General features: G+C 32.7%; 1 protein-coding gene across 1 annotated transcript in view; it reads right to left on the reverse strand.

Annotated features, from left to right (window-relative positions):
• Positions 1-23,659, reverse strand: part of LTN1 (listerin E3 ubiquitin protein ligase 1) — an 87,056-nt gene that overhangs the window by 6,367 nt on the left and 57,030 nt on the right. The window contains exons 19-24 of the mRNA XM_051984844.1: positions 22,612-22,754; positions 19,977-20,112; positions 19,610-19,754; positions 7,950-8,151; positions 5,343-5,580; positions 3,970-4,044 (exon numbers count right to left, since the gene is read on the reverse strand). Of these exons, the coding sequence (XP_051840804.1) occupies positions 3,970-4,044; positions 5,343-5,580; positions 7,950-8,151; positions 19,610-19,754; positions 19,977-20,112; positions 22,612-22,754 (939 nt within the window). The remainder of the gene's footprint in view (positions 1-3,969; positions 4,045-5,342; positions 5,581-7,949; positions 8,152-19,609; positions 19,755-19,976; positions 20,113-22,611; positions 22,755-23,659) is intronic.

The raw sequence follows: 23,659 nt of genomic DNA on the forward strand, positions 1-23,659 counted from the left end.
TTCCTCTACTCACATAGATCACAATTCCTCTGTGATTTGATGAATAGAAGCTGCTACAGTCAAAAAAAAAAAAACAAACAAACAAACAAACCCATCATTCTGCAAGCAACTTATTGATAACTTTTCCAAAACTTAGGTTGGTCGGCCCTCAGATGACAGACATAAAAACTATAACTAAGCCTAAACACAAAGCATTTCTCGCTTGTCCAGAAAGGCCAAAGAATGTAGCCCACTGACACAAGCTTAGAAAACCCAGAAATTCCATAACAAGATGAGAAATGGAAAAAAATTAGCTAATTTTAAGCATTGAGCTAATAATTGGAAACTCTCAGATTTAACATTCACCAATAAGAAAGCTTCAAATTTTATTTCTACCCAAGATCAAAGCTGGCCAATTTACTAGCAATGTTTTTCTCACTGTGGGAGGAATGGATGATGTATATTTCGTCCTACTCTTGGCTCCCAACTTCTTTATTTTGGAAAAACGCTGAAATACTGAGCTGAAAAAACTCCCAATATCCAATGATAGTTTTTTAAATTTACTGCTTCCTCCACTATACTATATTAAGTATGCTGTGCCTTCCCACCACAAACACAGAACTTTCAAGGTTTTAGATAATTATTTCTTTCTTTCCCTATTTTTTCTTCTCCAGGGATGGGATGGGGGGAGGGAGAGAGAGGGAGGGAGAAGGACTGGAAAGAGAGGGTCAAGGGTAGTGTAAAGAGGGAATAAAAAGGACTATGAACACATTATTAAAGAAACAAATACCATTCCTACAAAAGAAATACAAAAGCAAATTTCTCAGGTAATTAAATTGAAATCAATTTAACATGCATATTAAGGATCTACTATACATAACACATATAGTATTCAAAAATGATACAGCCTAATTAAGTACTTTTTTCCTGTCCTATTAATGTGGGAAAATTTATATTTCTGTAAATATTCATCCATTTCAATTAGACTGTCAGATCTGGTGCCATACAGTTGGGCAAAATAGCTCCTAATTATTGCTTTAATTTCTTTTTCATTGGTATTAACTTTATCCTTTGTGTTTTTATGCTGGTGATTTGGTTTTTTTCTTTCCTTTTTCTGATCAAATTAACCAAATCTTAGTTTTATTTATTAGTTGAATAGTTTTCTTACTTTCTATTTTATTAATCTCTTTTGAGTTTCAGAATTTCTAATTTGGGATTTAGTTGGAGGTTTTTAATTTGTTCTTTTTCTAGCTTTTTCAGTTGCATGCTTAATTCACTGATCTCCTCTTTCTCTATCCTATTTCATGTAGCCATTTAGATGTAAAATTTCCCCTAAGAACTAATTTGGTTGTATCCCATAAGTTTGGGCATGTTGTCTCATTATTGCCATTTTCATGAATGAAATTATGGATTGTCTCTGATTTGTTGTTTTACTCACTCATTCTTTAGAATTACATTATTTAATTTCCAATTGGTTTTTAGTCTATCTTTCCCTGGCCCTTTATTGAATATAATTTTTATTGCATTGTGGTCTGAAAAGGAAGCATTTACTATTTCTGCTTTTCTCCATTTGATTGTGAGGTTTTTATGCACATGGTCAATTTTTGTGTAGGTGCCATGTGCTGAGAAAAAAAAAAAGGTACATTCCTTTCTGTCCCTATTCAATTATTTCCAAAGGTCTATCATATCTAACTTTTCTAGGTCCTATTAACCTCTAGTTTTTTCTTGTTTATTTTGTGTTAGATTTGTCTGACTCTGAGAGGGGAAGAATGAGGTTCTTTATCTCTAAATCATTTTGCTGCCTATTTCTTTCTATAATTGGCTTAAAATCGTTTCTAGGAATCTGCCTGCTCTACTATTTAGTACATACACATTTAGTATCGTTACTACTTCATTATTTATGGGACCCTTTATCAAGATGCACTTCCTTCTTTATCTCTGTTAATAAGAACTGTTTTTATTTTTGTTTAATCTGAGATCAGAATTGCTATCCCTGCTTTTTTTACTTCAGTTGAAGCATAATAAATTCTGTTCCAGCCTCTTAACTTTATTCTTTATGTGTCTCTTTGTCAAATGTGTTTCTTTAAAAAAAATATTGTAGGATTCTGTTTTTTCATATACTCTATTTGCTTCCATTTTATGGGAGAATTTATCCTATTCACATTCATAATTACAATTACCAGCTCTGTATTTCCCTCCATCCTATTTTCTCCCCAGTATGTATTTTTGTTCTCTTTCTATCCTATCCTATCATGTGTTTTATTTAAATAGTCCCATTTTAGAAAAAGAAATTGAACAAGTCATTAATAAACTCCTTAAGAGAAAGTCTCCAGAGCTAGATGGACGCACGAGTGAATTCCACCAAACATTTAAAGAACAATTAATTCCAAAACAGATAAAGAGTACTGCCAAATTCCTTCTATGACACAAATATGGTTCTGATACCTAAACCAGGAAGAGCCAAAACAGAGAAAGAAAATTACAGACCAATTTCCCTAATGAATATTGATGCAAAAACTTTAAATAAAATATTAGCAAAGAGATTACAGCAATTTATGAGCAAGATAATACACTATGACCAAGTGGGATTTGCACCAGGAATGCAGGGCTAGTTCAAAATCAGGAAAACTATCACCATAATTGGCCATCGCAAACCCAACAGAAATCAAATAATACTTTCAATAGACTCAGAAAAAATGATACAGCCTGTCTTGAGTCTACATTCCACAGAGCATACAACATATCTATGTAAGAGATAGTTTCATAAAGAAACTATCACATCACATCTGTTATTTAAAGCCTATTCTTTTTGATTCACATGCAACAAAACTGAAGACATGATATATAAAAGAAGTTTCTATACAATGAATCTGAGGAAGTAAGCTCTACCTCTATTCTTAAAATAGTGCTTGGCAAGATGATAGGGAAAAATGATGACAAATGTTGGAGGGGATGTGGGAAAACTGGGACACTGATGCATTGTTGGTGGAGTTGTGAATGGATCCAACCATTGTGCAGAGCAATTTAGAACTATGCTCAAAAAGTTATCAAACTGTATATACTCTTTGATCCAGCAGTTTACTACTGGGCTTATATTCCAAAGAGATTAAAGAAGGGAAAGGGACCTATATGTGCAAAAATGTTTGTGGCAGCCCTCTTTGTAGTGGCTAGAAATTGGAAAGTGAATGGATGCCCATCAATTGGAGAATAGCTGCAAAAATTATGGTATATGAATATTATGGAATATTATTGTTCGGTAAGAAATGACCAACAGGATGATTTCAGAAAGGTTTGGAGAGACTTACACGAACTCATGCTGGGTGAAATGAGCAGGAGCAGGAGATCATTATATACTTCAACAACAATACTATATGATGATCAACTCTGGTGGACCTGGCCATCTGCGGCCATGAGATGAACCAAATCAGTTCCAAGGGAACAGTAATTAACTGAACCAGATACACCCAGCAAAAGAACTCTGGGAGATGGCTAAGAACCATTACATTGAATTCCCAATCCCTATATTTTTGCCTGCCTGCATATATATTTTTTTTAATTTCCTTCACAGGCTAATTGTACAATATTTCAGAGTCCAATTCTTTTTGTACAGCAAAATAACAGTTTGGACATGTAAACTTATTTTGTATTTAATGTATACTTTAATATAATTAACATGTACTGGTCATCCTACTACCATCTAGGGGAGGGGGGTGGGGGAAAGGAGGGGAAAAATTATAACAAATGGTTTGGCAATTGTCAATGCTGTAAAATTACCCATGCATATAACTTGTAAATAAAAAAGCTATAAAAAAAAAAAAAAAAAAAAAGAAGAATCACAATGAGTCACAAACTCTAGGTAACAAAACCTTAAAAATTATACCAATACAATCTATTTATAAAATATAAAGAATAACTTATTGAACAGAAATTTAAAAAACAAGTAAAGATATTAAAAGGATTCAACTACAATTAAAATCTTAAAAATCTCACAAAGCAGGTTCTTCTTCTTCATCAACGTATGATTTAACGTCATCATCATCAAACCTTGGCAATTCAGGCATCAGCCTAAGGAATAAAAGAAACATAACTTAATTTGTTTTTCTTCTACAATGCTCAATGAGATGAGCTTTTAATTATCGTATTAAAACATCAAATTTAAATAATCTATAGAGACAAATTTTACAAACTATGTAAATGTATGTAATATAGTTTAAGATACCATAAAACCAGAACTTGTATGAAGTGATTTACAGTGAAGAAAGCTAAATAATATAATGTTCACAATGAATATAGCAAATAAATGTTAAATAAGGTCAACACTGAGAGGCAACAACAAAACTTTGTTTTTTAACTTTACTATTAAAGCTAAACATCCCTTTCTTCCACCTGGCATATCCTTTTCTATCAACAATATTTTGGAAATTTATTTTTCAAAGTAGCTCACTTGCATTTTGTTAGAAAGGATCTCCTATGTTAAACCAAAATATAGTAGTATATTTTAAAATTTAAAAAGGAAACAAATTTTTTAAATCATAAAAACATGTCTTTAGTACTACATATTAATTCCATGTAATTATGTATTTGTCCATATTTAACATTATATAAATTTGCTTTTCAAATAATTTGCTTGGAAAATGTTTCTTTTTTAAGAAATATTAAATAATAACAACAAAAAAAAAAAAAAATTGTGTGCTTCTAAGTAAGCCTTTGATTCTAAAGTCAAATGAGTGGGAAGAACTAGATGAACTCTTAAAGGTCCTTCCAATCCTATAATTTTATGATTAATTTTATAAATAATTCTATGACTACAAAAGCAGAAGCAACTAAGTGGTGCAGTAGATAGACTGCGGGATCTGAAGTCAGGAAAACTATATCAAATTGGGCTTCAGACACTTAGTAGTTGTGTGATTAGGAAAGTCACTTAAAAACAGCCTGCTTCAATTTATTTATAAAATAGGGATAATACTTGCCCCTACTTCCCAGGATTGTTGTGAGGATAAAATAAAGCACTTAAATAAGCCCCACATAAATTCTACCTATTATAAACATAAAATTCCTTAATATTTTAAATACTTAAAATTCACCTAATAAAAATACAAATTTAGTTTTCTAAAATTAGAAAGTAAATTTTAAAATGAACTATTTTATAGAAATTAAGCACAGTATTAGAAATATAGAACTTCTTCCACTTAACATATACTTAATAAATTTATTGCATGGTTTTCTCTATACAAAAATTCTCTAAATATTTACTAAACAAAATCTGTTATCAACCTTTTTAAATGAAAAAAAACATACATAATTTTCAAAGGTTTAAATCTAAACAAAATCCAACATAACCAACACATTATTTGAATTCTTACTTGTATAATACATGATAAACTGCAATTTGCACAGGTCTAGCTCTGAAATGAAGTAATGGGGCTAGTGTATTTAATAAAGTCTGAAGCCGTTCTGGAAGGTTGGTCTTTTGGTCAGGTGTTAATCTAATGGCAAGATTATGATTGAGCAGTTGATCCTTTGATATGTATGTTAATGTTTCGCCCAAAGGTATCAGCACTGAATTCTGAAAAGATGTTTCAGATGTATCTTTGTTTTCCTCTAATAAAAGAAAGACAAAAGCAAAACAAAAAGATCCCACGAGGTAGTTACTCCAATTAATATTTAAGAGAAAATCAATAGACAGCTGTGAAATTTTATTAATACAAAATAAATGAAATATTAAAAGGAGCTGTTTTGTTATCTATTGTATTTGTTACCAAATGCAATATTATGGCATTCAATTGTGTTTCTATGCTACTGATTCTTTTTTTTTTAAATGTCCCATATTCAATTAAGATATTTTAATTAAGACTTTAATTTTGCAATAGGTTTTTAGCCAAAAGAAATATTCTAATCTAATAGCCCCCTTTCACATATATTTGTGGATATTCATACATATGCACATACATTTATTTTACCCCAATTCATATATTTTTTTCTATTCATGAGTGGAGGTAAGTTTTTTCCATTGAGGTATATGTCAGTAGAATTTAAATACCACAAAGTTTTGCACCTAGTAAGTTCTTAGTGCTTCATTTATATCTTACCTACTCTGTATTGCTCACCTCCACATCTTATGATTTTTTTTTATATTTAATGTTTTATTTTTTCCCAATTATGTTAAAATAATTTTTAATACTTTTTTTAGTTTTGACTTCCACATTCTACCCCTCCTTTCCCTTCTACGACTTCGTAATCAATCAGATAGAGGTTATACATATGTAATCAAGTAAAACATTTCCATATTGGTCATTTTGTAAAAGAAGACCAAAGTGTGTGTGTGGGTGGGTGGGGGAAGCATGCTTCAGCTTGTATTAAAACAATATCAATTCTTTCTCTGGAAGTAGATAGTATGTTTCATCATTAATCCTTTGGGAATGTTTTAGATCATTATATTTCTGAAAATAGTTAAGTCACTCAAAGGTTCTTCGTCACATAATATTGCTGTTATTGTGTCCAATGTTCTCCTGGTTTTACTTCATTTTCTATTAGTTCATGTCTTTTCCAGGTTTTTTAAAAAAGCATTCTGCTCATCATATATGATAGTATAATTCCATAATCATCATAAGCTCTTTTTAGCCATCAGGCTAAAATGAGCATCCCTTCAATTTCTAATTCTTAGTCACCACAAAAAGAGCTCCTATAAATATTTTTGTACAAATAGATGCTCCCCCCACTTGTTTTTTGATGTATTTGGGATAAAGACATAAAAATGTTAACCTACATTTTTAAATAATCAATCTACTAACATCTTTCTCCCCCTTATTAGCAATTATAATCCAATGTATCTTTTATTAAAAAACAAAACAAAACAAAAAACACTCTTAAGAATAGGTCTCCCTCATTTAAAAAGCAAAGGAACTTTGAAATTTCCCAAACAACTAAATGCCCACATGCATCTTTTGGGTTAAAAAACTCCTTTGCTTCAGACCATTCTCTACCCTCTTTTTCCTTTTTTCTCAACAAGAACCTACTTGTATATACTATAGCCCTCAAAAGAAAAGTGAATTTGGAAATGATTTTGTATACTACATATAGTTACAAGCCTAGAGTTGGATGCCAAGATTTTTTTCAAAGCACATGTATTCAAAGGTAGTTCCTAACAAGATCAAACAATTGGTATAATTGGCAAGCTAAATTATCTTTCTAATTAGAATTAATGTTTAACTGCTTATGTTAACCTCTTTTAAAAAAAAATTAAATAGGAAAAGTAAGTATTTTTATCGAATTAGAAATAAAAGGCTTGTGAAAAAGAAGAACTGGGAGATCACTGTGCACAATAACAGCACTTTTATAAAGATGATCAACTATGAAAGACCTGACCACTCTGATCAATACAGTGATCCAATACAAATCCTAAGGAATCATGATGAAAAAATGCTAACTTCCACTGGAGAGAGAACTAATGAATTCTAAGAACAAACTGAAATATAGTTGTTCTTAACATCTTTTTATTTATTTATTTTTCAGCAAAGTTAATATGGAAATATGTACTGCATAATTTCACAGTGGGTCAGGAACAGCTAAGTTCCTCTCCCTTCCTGGAAAAGAATTTGGAATTCAAAATTTAAAAAGTGTTGAAAAAAAAAACTAAGTTTTGGGGAAAAAAATAAATAACTTATGTCTGTATTCTCTCTTCCTTTTGCAACTGTTTTAGGAGGGATTTTCTGTTAGATGTGTGCTCAACTCCTAAGTTATAAATTGTCATATCTGAATGATATAAAAAAGATAAGTGCTATAATTTCTATCTTCTCAGCATTCTTCATCATACCCTTCCCATATTACTTCAAATATTTGTAATACCATTTAAATTTCCTTTAGTCTTGAGTTTTTATATCTATAGTTATGAACCTATAGGTAATTTTTTGGATCTTATGATTATCAAGCTAGCATTTCAAGAATAGGACACTATTTCATTTTTTACTTGCCTGTAATCTTCACCAAAAGAGGTAAAAGTAAATTGTGTATGCCTTCAGAAAAAAACTCATGCCATTCACTGATTAGGTTTACAGGAAGATTGCTGCTTATGGAATTGAAATAAGCACTCAGTGTACAAGCCAAATCACAGCTAACACAGGCAAACAGTTGCACAAGTGGAACAGCATACAGTACATGATTTTCACTTGTTGTCTGGAATAAAAGCCAGGTAGAATTAATTATGCAAACTTCTAACAAAATCAAGGTGTAATAATGGTAATATATTTACAATATATCTTTAAGACTTAAAGCATTTCAAAAATATCACACTTCATTCAATCCTTTAAGCAATCTTATAAAAAAAATGCAAGAAATTTTTTAAAGCTAGGGAAACAGAGTCAGAGAAGTGATTTTCCCAAGATAACATTTTTTAAATTAAATATTTATTTTTTTCAATCAAAAATGAACTTTTTCTTTCTTCTCTTCCCCTTTAATTCCTCCTGTCCTCTCCCCACCAAATCCCATTCCCTTGAGGACAAAAGAAAATAAACCATATATATATATATATGCAAAAAAAAAAAAATCTTCGCTGGTCACACCCAAAAGAAAAAAAAAAAACACATCTATATCCATATATGTATAGGAGTGTGTCTTATACTCAGTCTTTTATCTACAGGAAGCAGCAATATGTTTCATCATTAGTCCTCTGAAATTGTGGCTGATATTATCCTGAATAGACTTCCTAAGTCATTCAATGTATAAATTCTTCTCCTGGTTCTATTCATTTTGCTCTGCTTTAGTCCATACAAATATTCTCAGGTTTCTTTGATAGCATATCCTTTATCATTTCTTACACCAATAGTAATCCCATCACATTAACATAATTTCTTTTTTTTAAATAGATTGTTATTTTCAATATATATGGATTCACGCTTGCAAAATCTCTTGTTCCAAATTTTTCTCCCTCTCTTCCACCCACCCCCTCCCCGAGACAGTAGTAATCCAATATAAGTTAAACATGTGCAATTCTTCTAAACATATTTCCACATTTACCATACTGCAGAAGAAAAATCAGATCAAAAAGAAAAAAAAAGTGAAATAAAAAGGTGAAAAATAAAAAGGTGAAAATACTATGTTGTGATCTACATTCAGTCCCCACAATCCTTTTTTTGAATACAACTGGCTCTCTCCATCACAAGTCTTTTGGAATTGGATTGAAATCACCAAGTCCATCATAGTTAATCATTATATTATCTTGTTTCGGTGTACACTGCTTTCTTGGTTCTGCTCACTTCACTTAGCGTCCATTCACATTAAGTCTCTCCAAGCCTTTCTGAAATTATCCTATTGATCATTTCTTACAGAACAATAATATTCCATAACATTCATATATCATAATTTATTCAGCTATTATCCAAATGATATGTACCCACTTAGTTTTCAGTTTCTTGACACTACAAAAAGGGCTGCTACAAATAATTTTGCATACAAGTCCTCTTCCCTTTTTTATGATCTCATGATAACAGACCCAGTAGATATTTTGCTAGATCAACAGATATGCAACATTTGATAGACATTTGGACATAGTTCCAAATTGCTCTCCAGAATCGTTGGATCGGTTTATAACTGCACCAATAATATAGTAAGTGCCCTAGATATTAACGTAATTTCTTTAGCCATTTCCCAATTATGGGTACCCACTCTCCTCACATTCCCATACTTGGCTACTTCAGAAGAGTTATAAATAGCTTGGCATTTTTCTTAGTTTATGTTATTGTTTAGAATGAATGTTTTTCCTTTTTTCCCTTTTCTGGTTTTTTTTTTTTTTTTGACATGACTAATATGGAAATGTTAAAAATTATTGTACATGTATAAACTGAATCAGATTGCTTGTTGTCTTGGCAAGGGAGTGATAAAGGAGGAAGAGAAAAACATTCAGAACTCTATGTATAACTGGAAAAATAAAATACTATTGAGAATGAGGTTCAAGTGTTGGCTGCTTTCATTTCTTTTAAAAATATTTCTACTCACTTCACTTTGCATCAGTTTTAGTTCATTTAGAACTTTGCATGTTTTTCTAGCAACAGTATTTCATCCAGCACAAGTATTCCATAATTTTCAATTCTTCAATTCAAAGAGTAGCTATAAATCTTTCTGTACATATAGTTTTTCTTTTCCTTTTCTTTTGATCTCTTTGGGATTCAGACTTAGTAGTGGTCAAAGTTTATGTACAATCTTAGAATATTACATTCATAGAGACAACTAGGTGGGACAATGGATAGAGCATTAGCCCTGAAGTCAGGAGGACCTGATTTCAAATCTGACATCAGACACTTAACACTTCCTAGCTGTGTGACCCTGGGCAAGTCACTTAATCCCAATTGCCTCAGGAGAAAAAAATGTTATGTACCTATTTTCTCCAGAATGGCTGGTCCAAGTTACAACTCTATCAACAGTAGGGCTTTGGTGTACTTATTTTTCTACCTCTCCTCCAGCATTTGTCATTTTCCTTTTCTGTCATGTTACTCAATTAAATATGTGTCAAGTAGTATACAGGGGGGCTCAGGCTCTTTTCTTCTGTTTATCCTTCTCTTTTTACCCTTTTTTAGACTCAAAAGTCTGCTTTTCTTTTGAGGATTGCCTCTCTTAAGTTCCCCTTTCTCTTTTATCCATTTTTCCTTCTACTTCCCTATTGTTTAAGAATATATTTCTTTACTTCACTGAGTGTGTATGTGTATGTGTTCTTCCCTCTTTGAAATCATTCTAACATTGCCTGCCAACTTTTCTCAGTCACTTCCATTTTTCCCTTCACTGTAAAAGCTCTTCCTTGCATGCTTCTTTTATGTAAGATAATTTTCCCTGTTTTTCCTCTCTTCTTCTTCCAAGGTATCCTTTCTTTTCTCACCCCTTCATTTCTTTTTGAGATCTTAACATCTCTCCCCCCCTCTATGTAGACTTCTTACTGCCTTAAGAATAATAAAGTTCTTAGAAGTTACATAATTAATTATTCCGCTAAAGAAATATCAAATTTAATTTTATTGAGTTCCTTATGATTTCTCTCATGTTTATCTTAAGATTCTCTTGAGACTTGTGTTTGAATATCAAATTTTATTCAGCTCTGGCCTTTTCATTAGAAATGCTTGTAAGATTTCTCTCATGTTTATCTTAAGATTCTCTTGAGACTTGTGTTTGAATATCAAATTTTATTCAGCTCTGGCCTTTTCATTAGAAATGCTTGTAAGTTCTCTATTTTATCAAATAACCATCTTTTTTATCTGAAGGATTATACTCAGTTTTGCAGGGTAAGTTATTCTTAGTTGTAATCCTCTCTCTTTTACTTTGTGTAATATTATATTCCATGACCTCTGCTCCTTTATGGCAGCTGCTATCTTGTGATCCTGACTGTGGCAATGTTAATTGTTTATTTCTGAATGTGTGTAATATTTCTCTTGACCTAATAGCTCTAAAATTTGGCTAATAATATTCTTGGGAGTTTTAAATTGAATATTTCCTTCAGGAGATGACTGCTGGATTCTTTCAATTTTTATTTTGCCTTCTGGATCTAAGATAAAAGAACAGAATTTATAATTTCTTAAGATATGAGGTCTGAGCCTTTTCTGATCATGGTTTTCAGGTAGTCAGGTACCAGTCAGTAGTAAATAATATCTCCTTGACCAGCTGAACTGTTTTTCTGATATTTTGCATTTTCTTGTTTTTCATTCTTTTGGCTTTAAGCTTTTACTTGCTCAATTCTAATTTTTAAGGAATTCTTTTCAGATTACAAGTTATCACCAGGATAATAAACTATGAGCAAGTAAGATTTGTAACAGTAATGCAGGGTTGGTTCATTATTAGGAAACTATTAGTATAATTGGCTATATCAATAACTAAGCTAACAGAAATTATATGATTATCTCAATAGAAGCAGAAAACGCATCTGGCAAAATCCAACACTCATTCCTATTAAAAGCACTAGAGAGTATAGGAATTAATGGAGTTTTCCTTAACATGATCAGTAGCATTTATCTAAAACCATCAGAAAGCATTATATGTGTAATGGAAATAAACTCGAATCATTCCCAGTAAGATCAGGGATGAAACAAGGTTGCCCACTATCATCATTACTATTTAATATTGTATTAGAAATGTTACCCTTAGCAAAAAGAAAAGAAAAATTAAAAGAATTCCTTTTCTTCAGTGAGCTTTTGTCTCTTTTTCCATTTGTCTTATTCTATTTTTTAAGGAGTTCTTTTCTTTAGCCAATTTTTGTACTTTTTTTTACCATTTGGTCTTTTTTAAGGTACTCTTCAGTATTTTCATGTGTCGTTTTTTACTCCACTGTTCATTCCTTTTTCATAATTTCTTTAGACCACTCTTTTTTCCCCCAATTTTTTCCTCTACTACTTATTACCTATTACTTAAACTCTTCCAGGAATCCTTGTTGGGCTTGGGTCTAATTTATCTTTTTCTTTGAGGCCTTGTTTGTGGTTTGTTTTTATACCACTGTTGTCTTTAAAATTTTATATTAATTATTCTCTGCCACCTGGATACCTTTTTATACTCAAGTTCTTTTTTGTTGTTTGCTCATTTTTCTAGCCTGTTTTTTTGAGTTTAACGTTTAAATTTTCCTTTGCTTACTGGGAGATGTGGTCAACTGGGGCATTGTCTCTACACTTCAAGCTTTTTCCTGCTGCTGTTTTGGCTAGTTCTAGGAATCTGCAAGTTTTCAGTGATTCCAAAATGGTGTGATTCTAGAAATCACTACTGTGACCCACTGCTTCCCCTGGTTGGTGTTCTGGTGTTTATCCAGGAAGGACCCTCTCTCCTTGCATCCAAAAGTGCTAATGTTCCTTTCTAAAACTGGAACCATAGCCCTTAATTGTTCATAACTATGGGTGCTCCTCTCTACACTCCAACTATAACCCAGAACTACATACTGGGTAAGTGTTGCCAAAAAGTTCTGGGTCTCGGTCCTAGTGTCGGCTCAGGGTGTCTAAAATCTCTTTTCCCCCCCCCAGAATGTCTTTTTGACCAGTTTCTCTAGGCTGAGAATTCTTGAAGCCACTTCTCCAATGCCCCTGTTGGTATTGCCACCATGTATGTTCTGGGCTCGCTCCCACACTAGTGTCAGAGACTATTTCTGCTTATCTCCTAAGTTGTTTTGGGCTGGAAAAATGCCTTATCTTGACCTTCTGTTGGCTTTGCCACTCCAAAATTTCATTTGACAAGCTATTTTAAAAAGATGTTAGGAAGTAAAGTTGTGAGGCTTCAGTTGCTATCTGCCATCTTGGTCCTTTGCCTCTCCCTGTCTTATTCCTTATTTGTATAAATATCTACATACACACACCCTGATGATGTGAGATAACCCAGACAGAAATTCCAAACAAAAAAGAAGGTTGCAATAATATTACTTTAAATCAGCAGAGCTTTTTCACCAAATGATAAGAGCCCATATCCAAAAGTAAGTCGTCTATTACTGCTCAGAACTAAACTGTGGTCAAGAACTTGGAGAGCTCAAACTTGATAGTCATTAGACTGTCCTATACCAGAACCCGTTGGGAACACTGTTAGTTTTGAAGCTTATTCCAATGTAAGATTTCAAAATGGGCTTGAAGTTGGAACTGAGACTGTTCTGCTGCACATGTTTGAGCCACACTGCTATTTCTGGCATTTGAACACTGCCCTATCTGGAGGGAATTTTCAATCACTCCTTATTCTTTACTGCCACTCTGAGTGCATAGGTCCCTTCTTCTCTGTTTTGAAGCCATGACTAGATCTGGGAACTGGGCAACAAAGATGCTAATTGGCACTTGTTCCAATATCCCACATAAAGTCACAGTGTGATGCTGACCTAGACTGGAAAAAAAGAACAACTCATTTTTTTCTTCAAGATTTGGTCTAATCCAACAGGATGATTTCAGAGAGACCTGGAGAGACTTAACATGAACTGATACTGAGTGAAACAAGCAGAACAAGGAGATCATTATACATGGCAACAACAAAATTATATGAAGAAGATGGATGTGGCTCTTTTCAACAAAGAGATGGTTGAGGCCAGTTACCAATGATCTTGTGATGAAGAGAGCCATCTACACCCAGAGAGAGAACTGCGGGAACTGAGTGTGGACCACAACATAGAATTTTGACTCTTTCTGTTTATGTTTGCTTGCATTTTGTTTTATTTCTCAGGGTTTTTTCCCTTTTTCTCTTGTGCAGCAAGATAACATATGAATTATGTATACATATATTGGATTTTAACATATATTTTAACATATTTAACATGTATTGGATTACCTGCCATCTAGGGGAGGGGGTGGGGGGGAAGGAGGGAAAATTTTGGAACAGAAAGTTTTTCAAGGTTAAATGTTGAAAAATCACCCATGCATATGTTTTGTAAACAAAAAGCTTTGATAAAATAAAAAAATAAAATAAATTGGTCTAGTGTACTTTTTTAGATCTACTTTACAGGACTTGGTTGTTGTACTTCTTCCTGCTACTTTGTCATGTGGTTTCATTCCCTCTCCCCCGCTCCTCCCCTTCACTTTGATCACACAATTATTAAGTGACAAGAGCAGAACCTTTAATCTCCTGACTCCTAGCTTTTCTTGCCAAACCACAGGTGCATCTGAAATAAGGGATAATATGTACCATATTCCTTACTTATTTCAAAATTCATACTACTGTCTGGTTCCAACAAGAACTATTAAATCTTACATTAAAAAATAAACTTCTTATTAAGTAGTATTAAAGATTTAATGTTCAAAGGTTTTGTTTTTTTGTTTTTGTTTTTGTTTTTCCTTACATGTTGCAAGTATGAAGAGGTCACATCCTGCCTCTCAATTAGCCAGGATAAAAATATAATAAACTCTTCCCCCTTTATGATACACTTTTCCTCTTTGAAATCTAAGGATAAAAATTAGTTTCCTATTAAGTAAACTTGCATTCGCTCTAAGTTGCATTCTCTCATTAATTAATGCAAGTCTTTATCCCAAGTCATTAAGAATTTATTAATATTCTATAGAAACCTTTTGCCATTAGTGATCATTCTTTTCTCAATAATTAAATATTAAAATTGCAAAATATATACAACTTACTAACCAATACACAACCTATAACAAATATAAAGACATATATGATTTGGAATATTTTGTTCATAGAGAAGACTACAGTCAGAGTTACTTCAAATGTTCAATATAAAAATAGATGACTCATCTTCATTTTTCTGATAATCTAGTCTCACATTATTCAGTTAATTCCAGATAATGATAAAAGTCACTTAAAATTCCTATATTTCTTAAATTGATTTTTTTCTTTGACCCAATTTTGATCATTACAAAACAAGTCTTACAAAGATTTATCCTCCAAAAGGAGAATAATTAAAGATATTATGCTATATGAATGTAATAGAATATTATTGTTTCATCAGAAATTACAAAAGTAATGATTCAAATTTGGAAACCTGTGAAGACTTGTGTGGACTAATATAGAGTGAAAGGAACAAAACCAGAAAAGCAATGAATAAAATAACAATATGCGCTAAAGAAAAATGACTCTAAAGGATAGATGATGAAGTAAACCTCATAACAGAGGTAGCAGACTCAAGGGAAAGTGTAAGGATCTGGAGAGGAAGTTCATACAGGGCTATAAGGAAGTACCCAAAGGCCATGAAGCCTGAGATCCCCGGATGTGGTTTTCTGTGACCAGCATAGATTGCTCATGAGTGGAAGCTCTGGTCAATTGAGATCGGGTCATCAATAGGAGGTGTCTCCTCTAATTGGTTGTGCGCGTGATCTACGAAAGGTCTATGAGACCCAATATAGGCTGTGGGGGCCAGGAAATAGATGGAGTTTACTAGGAGTTCAGGAGTTCACTAGGAGTGAGAAGGAGGTCAGAACAGGATGTGAACACGTAGATTGAAGACCTTAAACTTGCATGTAGCTGTCCTTGGGTGCTCTGTTAAACATGCAAACCACCGCTCAGAGAGGTGGTGGCCAGAGATCTCTGAAGACCTCTGATTGAGGTAAGATTGGTAAAGAAACACTGTGCAAGACTGTGGCCAGAGATTTTTCTGAAGGTCTGGGAATTAGGCATGGCTGGTAATGGTAGTTTCTGGGTGAAACTACAAGGAAGAATGACTGAAAGATTTTCAAGTATGATAAATGTTTGGATTTATTACTTGCCCATAAATATTTGTTACAAAATTTTTGTTTTGTTTTGTTTTTTCCAATTAGGGAGAGTAGTAGTACAATGGAGATTAAAAGAGTGAAAGGGGCTAGTGATAGGCTTCCCCCCACCCCCAGGTCACTGTAGTATCTAAAACATATAAAAGAAAAAAGAAGGAAAATCATAAAGTAGCAGATAAGCTAGATACATATTGAATTTCGTATATATATATATATATTTTTAAAGCAAGCTCTTTAAAGAAAAATTTACAATTTCATGTATAAGTTGTTTCTATCACTTTTTAGTATTTAAGTATAACAAAGTATTTGTGAGCAGCCCACTTTTTAGAAGATTTGTTTGTAACCCATCACTTAAACAGTTTTGATGATAGAAGTTTCATATCACCAGAATCATCAGAAGAGAAGTGATGAGAACTTTTTCCTTCTCCTTCTGTCTTCTTCACAAAGCCCTCAGTGCTCCTTAGAGAGCAAAAATACATCACTTTTTTGCTGAATTCTTAGGGAAACATACCTCTTAGTAAAGTATTTCTCAACACTCAATTCAAAAATGCCAATATGAGCTGTTTTTACTAAATATCCTATGATCTAAAGAGAAAAAAAAAGTTTCTGTGGGAAAGACTTTTTGAAACATGGATTACATTTACAGACAGTTCTTACTTTAAGTAGATTGTTCAGAGCAGACTTCTACTTAAACATCTGCTGGGTTATATAGAGGCCAGGAACAGAGAAACAAGAGCAGGAAGGACACTAGGAGAGAGGAAGGTTGGTAAACATGTGGGAACCTGACAAGGAGAGAATGGATGACAAGTTGGAGCTGGGTACAGATGCAAAGTATCTGAGCATGGAGGGGCAGAAGAATATGTAGGGATCAAATATATGGACAAGTAAGTGGAGGGGGGAGCAAAAGTCTCCTCTCTCCAACTGAAGGTATTCACACAAGTGCCTGATTAAGCCATAGTGGTGGTACTCTCTCCCTATCCATTTTTCTGCTTTCACATAAAGGATTTTTTTTTTTTTTTTTTTAATGAGGGTTGAGAAGTCATATAGAGTGCCAAGCCAAGGGGCAGGAGTGGAAAGAGAGAAAGAACACACAGTAATAAGAAAAAGTATAATAAAATTAACATAAAGGTTTTTGGAGTACAGTTTCTTTCAGAATTCTTTTACATAAAGTCAGATTTGTGTAATGTGAATATACATAATGCTTAAAGCAAGAACTGTTCGCAGCTGAGAAGCATAATCCTGAACTTAAATGAAACCAAGCCCAACTGACTCAAGGGTACAAAAGGAAAAACAAGAGTGCTGAGGTCAGGAAGACCTAAGTTTAAATCCTATTTCTGAATAATATTTTATAAGACTAAGACATTTGCTATATAAAGTGACTGGGGCATTTCAGAGGACTCATTTACAAAGCCAGAGGCAAGTTAAATCTGGAGAAAGTTCCCATATCTTAAGTTTCATATGATGTCTGTAGAAAGTTCTTATACCTTAAATTTCATATAACAATGAACTTCCAAATCTTTTGCAAATTCACTATCACTACATACATGCAAGAATAAATACTGAGTCTTCTTACTTCTTTCTACATTTTTTCTCAGTACTCTCAACAACTCTTACCAGGAAAAATATCAACTCTACACTGATGTGTCAAAGATCTATATTTTCTGCTCTAACCTTTACCCTAAAAATTTCAGGCCCACATCACATAAATGTATAATGGATGTTTAAAACTAGATATTCTGGAGATATCTCAAATTCAACATGATCAAGAGGTAATTCATTATCTTTCCTAAATGTCCTTATTTCTATAAAAAGCATTACCTTTCTTTCAGCCTCCTAGGTTCATAACTTCATACATTATCCTCTTTAAGTTTCCTCACCTGTTTTCCTCCGAGAAAATCTATTGCCAATTCTTGCCATTTCTTCTCTACAATACCTTTCATATTCAAACACTTCTCTATTCAGGCCCTTTACTCACCTAGATTATTTCAATGGTGTCCTAAGTGATCTCACCAACCATGATTTCTCGCCATTCCAAACCTACCTCCACTCAATTGCTAAAATAATTGAGGTATAGAACCATGTTATACCTCTACTCAATAATCTCCACTTTGTCCTTATTACTTCTACAATAAAATGTAAATTCCCATTAGGCTTTTTTTTTTTTTTTTGGGGGGGGGGGGGAGAGGGGGAGGCAGAAGGGTTGAGAATGGAACTTTCCTATCTTGACCAGGATAGAAGTACCATGGTTAAACATGGGCTCTATCCCATTGCTGATCTGCACAGATTTGACCTGCTCCATTCCAAAAATAGTTCACCCTTATTAGACTATCTTGTACTTCTAATTCTTCTCCTAGAAATCCCCACATTTTGTGTCAGACTTATTAATCAGGACACCTGAATCCAACCACAGCATCTCCAGAACTCCTAGCTCAAGCAATCCAAGATCCTCAGCCTACTCATTGTTCCTTAAGTACAGGTGGTAGAAGGATGTGCACCACCAGCCCAGTTCTCTGTTTGGCTCTTAAAGTCCTTCAAACTTTGATAAGACTCCTACTTTTTCTTTCTAACCTTATTTGTCAAAATAGGTTTCTCTCTATTTCTCTCATATGACACCGAGATCATACTTCTCTGTGCTTTTGTACAGGCCATTTCCCAGGCTTGAAATGTACTTCGTCTTCACCTCGACCTCGAAGTATCCCTCACTTCCTTCAAGACACAGTTTAAGTACCATCTTCTACATAAAGCCTTTTCTGATTTCTCCCAATTGCTAGTGCTTTCTTCCTCCTTTGTATTTTTTCTGTACTTATTAATAAGGATTCTTTCATTCTTTTTATTTGCATTCCCAGCATCTAGCACAGTGTCTGTCAAAAACAGGCAAAAAAAAATACTCATTAATTGGTTGATTGATCATAACTGATATACTTCTGTAGAGTACTTGCAATTTCATTTTATGAATTTTTTTGAATACGTACATTCATAAGATACTAAGAAATATGATGTAAAAAGACTCTTGCTTTAAAGAATAAAGCTGTTAAGAACTCTCCTCATGGCAGAAGTTAATGAGAAAGAGCACCTGAAGAGAAATATGAAGATACATATGATACAGTGGTCAGTTGGCTTGCAATTTCTTATCCTTCGTTTTATTAATTAATTGACATTTCAACTGATGTATAATTGTGAGAGACAAGACAATATAATGGAAATAATATTACAACTGAAAGTTGTCTTAGAATTTAGTCATTAAGGAGGCTAAATTCTAAGTCATTAAACAATAGTAACCTTGTTTTTTCATTTGAAAATAGAAATACTGCCACACTTAACCTCACAGAACTACTCTGTGCAGATAAAAGTTAAGATACTGGATATAAAATTTATAAGTAACAAACTTATTTTACAGGCATAAAATGTTTTGAGCTCCTTTAAAATAATTTTTATAAGAATTAAGAGAATTACTAATGCTTACGTAGAAACATAAGAAATTATATTACCTCTAACCAAGCCAGCATTGAGCACATGATGAAATCCCAGTCGGAATCCACCAAAAGGGATGAAGAATACTTCAATAATATAGAAAGTAAGTGGATTATTTCTATATTTAAGCCAAGTAGTTGAGGACTTGCTTCTTTCAAATTGCTGCACCAAAAACACAAAGGATTAAAAATGTTAAGTGACAAAAAACGAAAGATAATTCATTTCAATCTTGTCATTAGCCTTTTGAAAATTATTTTTGATTTAAAAAGATCTACAATATTGTTAGTTTAACAAGTTTATATATATATATATAAAACAAGTTATATAAAAATACACTTTATAAATAGAAAAAAGGAGGAAATTATAGTATAGTGCATGACCTACCAACTGAAAAGAAAAATATCTTCATGGTTACTCTTCCATGACATTATAATTTTTAGTATTCCATAGAGTTTCTCTCTACCATCAATGCTTCCCTTTTTCAGACAAGAATTCAAAATGGAAAGATATCCAAAACTTCCTAAAACAAAAGCCAATGTGAAAATGACATAGCTATTATGTAACAGGACACCTATTCTTTTAAAGGATCAATTTCTTGAATGAATAATTATTACAAGAAATCTATACAGCACTTACATACTACTTCTTTAGACTCAGGAAAAGCAACATAAACTAGACACCTGTGATTTAACTAGTACAGGGAACTCCTAAATGAGGAAATTCCTACAACTAAACTCAGGTTAGCACCTTCTCTACAGTTTGGGCTTATGTCTGAGAAGAACTTGAACCCAGTATTTCTGACTTGGTAGTTAGCCTACTTGTAGTATATTCCTTAAACTTTTTCCATTCGTGACCCCTTTTTGTATGAAAATTTTTTATGTGACCTTGAATACATAGATATATAAAACAGGTATAATACAAATAAAACATTTACTGATAATAATTCATAATTTTGTGATCCCACACACACATTCAATTATTCTATATGGAATTGCAAGCTACAGTTTAAGAAGCCAGGTCTTATATATCATGCTGACTCAATTTTAACTTAAAGAAAAAAATAAATGAGAAGCTGATTACAAGCTATATGCCTTTGATATTTAGTTTCCCAATAGCTTTTTTTAAAATGTATTTTTTAATGTGTGTTAAAAACATTTTCCTCTATTTTCCTTGAGAACTATAATCAATTTAATAACAGACTACAACTCTAATTGTTGCTTGTCCTTCATTCTAAAAGAGGACCATGACATCAGGGAGATGACACTGTCATATGCAGTGAACTGGATTTAAGTGAGGGAGGGCTATGCAAAGCCACCTGCTTCACTTTCCCTTTCAGAGCCATCTGGATCCAATGGCAAGATAAACAAGTTGACTGGAGATGGCCCTGGAGAGTTGAAAAAATATATTATTCACTCTTGACAAAAAGGTGATAGACACAAGGCATGCTTTTTAAAAATTTTCTTTTGGTTAACTATGCTTATTTGTTTTAAAGGCTTGGTTTTTCTTTTTCTCTCTCAAATAGTAAAGACTTGGAAATAAGAATGAAAACAAAAAAAAGGGGTGTTGAGGCCTTTTTTTTCTTTAAAGGAAGAAAAGATGACAGAAAGAAGGTAACAAGCAGGCTGGACATGAAAGCTACAAATTGAACTCGTATATTTAAAAGAACAAGATGTACTAAATAATCTGCAGATATCTTTAATAGCAATCCTATTTTCTGTTCTATTATGTAAAGGGAAATAACAATTTTATTTGGTGTCTACTAAATTAGACAGAATAAGTTAGGCAGTTTAAATCAGAATTTAAAAAAAAAAAAAAACCCTGAAAAAACACCGTTAGTAGAGTGTTCCAGGAATATATACTTGGGCCTATGTTCTTTAATATTTTTGAAAGACAAATGAAGATGCATAAAGGTTTTGCCAGACTAGAATATTGGACTGAATAGAACAAAATTTAATAGGGACAAATGCAAATTCTTACAAGATGAGTTCAAAAAAATCAACTTCAAGATTATAACATGGGAGATACAAGTCAGATAACAGACTGTCTGAAAAAGATTTGGGGAGTTTGATGAACTACAAGCAAAATAAGTTAAATATATGAATATAGCTGCAAAAAAAAAAAAAAATACTGTGAAATTGGGCTATTAAGAGAAGCAAAACTTTCAGGAATGAGGAAGTAGGAGGTCTGCTGTACTTTGTCCTGGTCAGAACATACCAGAAATACTGTATACTATGCTAAGTTCTAGGAATCCAGTTAAAGAATATTTATCAACTGGAGAACATACAAAAGAAACCAAGAGTGGTAAAGGAATTCAAGTTCATAATTTATAAAGATTAGTGTACAGCATAGGGAATGTTTAGCTTAAAGAAAGACAAGAGTTGAAGAGGAAATGGTAGCTATTTCACAGAATCATAATGATCACAAATTACAGAGGCAAACTTAGTCTTTATCTTAAGACAAAATGTCCTCACAATTAAATTTATCCATAAGTGAAATGGTCTGATGCAGCAGGTAGCGGGCTCCTATTTGCTAAAAGTCTTAAAATAAATATTAATTGAGCAGTTGCTGCATGTGCTACAGTGAGAATTCTTTTTTTGGCCAGGTGTGTAGAATCAACTGTGAAATTCTGTGATTTTGTCATCTGGGTTCTCAAATGTTACTGAACTCCTTCTCCTTGGTTTTCTCATCAATAAAATCAGAGGACTTCCAAGATAAATACAGGGAATCTCCAACTTCCATAATATTTTGGCAAGATATTTTATGTATATAAATAAAGAACTAGACCTAAAGGGCTCACTATTGCTGTAAATATTTCTTATGATGGTATGCAGCAGAGATACCACTTATATAATAGAAAAAGACAAGTTATCATTATCTTCCAGTAATCTACACTGCCATGTTATTTACAGATTATATATTCTACTTGTTAATTTTTAATTCTAAAAATAAATATAATCTCCACTAATAACTACTCAATGGAGACAAATAAAAATGAAAGTATTTTTTTAAAGTAACTTACCATCAATATTACAAAGATCTTTCTTTGTGCATGTCAACAGTCTAGCTGTACACTGGTTAACTAGTTCTTCCTTATCTTCTAAAGGCAAAAATGAAGAGAGACTCTGAATAGTATGCAAACTACCTTCTGTTACTGGAAAAAACCTGTCCACAGAGGAGAGAAGATATCACAAATTTTAAAAATTACAACTCTACTACATATTTGTATAATTAATTCAGAAAAATCCCCAATATTTATCCCTCTTGTTTAGGCCATTCAACTCACATCACATAATTCATAAAGAGAAATGCAACAAAAGTCTGGGCAAATATAAGGATTACTACAAATACTACACTCTCAAAGTTAAAGATTTTTCTCTCCTTTCTGCTAATAATTCAACAATTTTCTTCTAAATATATTTCCATATTTATCAGGCTGTCCAAAAAAAAAATCAAAAGGGAAAAAAAAGACATGAGGAAAAAAGCAACCAACCAAAAACAAAAAAGGTAAAAATGCTATGCTTTGTTCTGCATTCAGAATCCATAGTTCTCTACAGATGCGGATGGCTCTTCCCATCACAAGTCTATTAGAACTGTTTTCTACTGTATGAGTACAAAATGTAGCTATAAAATTTTTTAAAAGTTAAGGTATACAATCCCAATTTGAAAAGCTTTTGGTAATAGGAATCAGACAAATTTACAAATAATTATAATATAAAATATAACAATACATAATTGGAACCCTGAGTGGGTTATTCTACTTTTGGGTGGGGGTAGGGAAATCCAATATGAAAAGTAAGAGCAAAGGATAACAAAGATTTATTTCTACTACTTTAACAAGTTCCCAAGAGGATAAAAAGAGTAGTCTTATTTCAAAGAAAAAAGACTTTTGAAATATATTGTTTAGATAAGCATAAAGTGACACCAAAATCAGTTACTTTCTCAAATAGAATTCAATTGAAAACACCTGTTACAAAAATGATAAAATTTTGAAAATACAGCAAGTGTTTCCTAGGACTATGTAAGTTCATTTTTTTTCCATCAAAGGCAGCATGATTGCCTAGGAGAAA

Source organism: Antechinus flavipes, chromosome 3, assembly GCF_016432865.1.
Source record: "Antechinus flavipes isolate AdamAnt ecotype Samford, QLD, Australia chromosome 3, AdamAnt_v2, whole genome shotgun sequence".
NCBI lineage: Eukaryota > Metazoa > Chordata > Mammalia > Dasyuromorphia > Dasyuridae > Antechinus > Antechinus flavipes.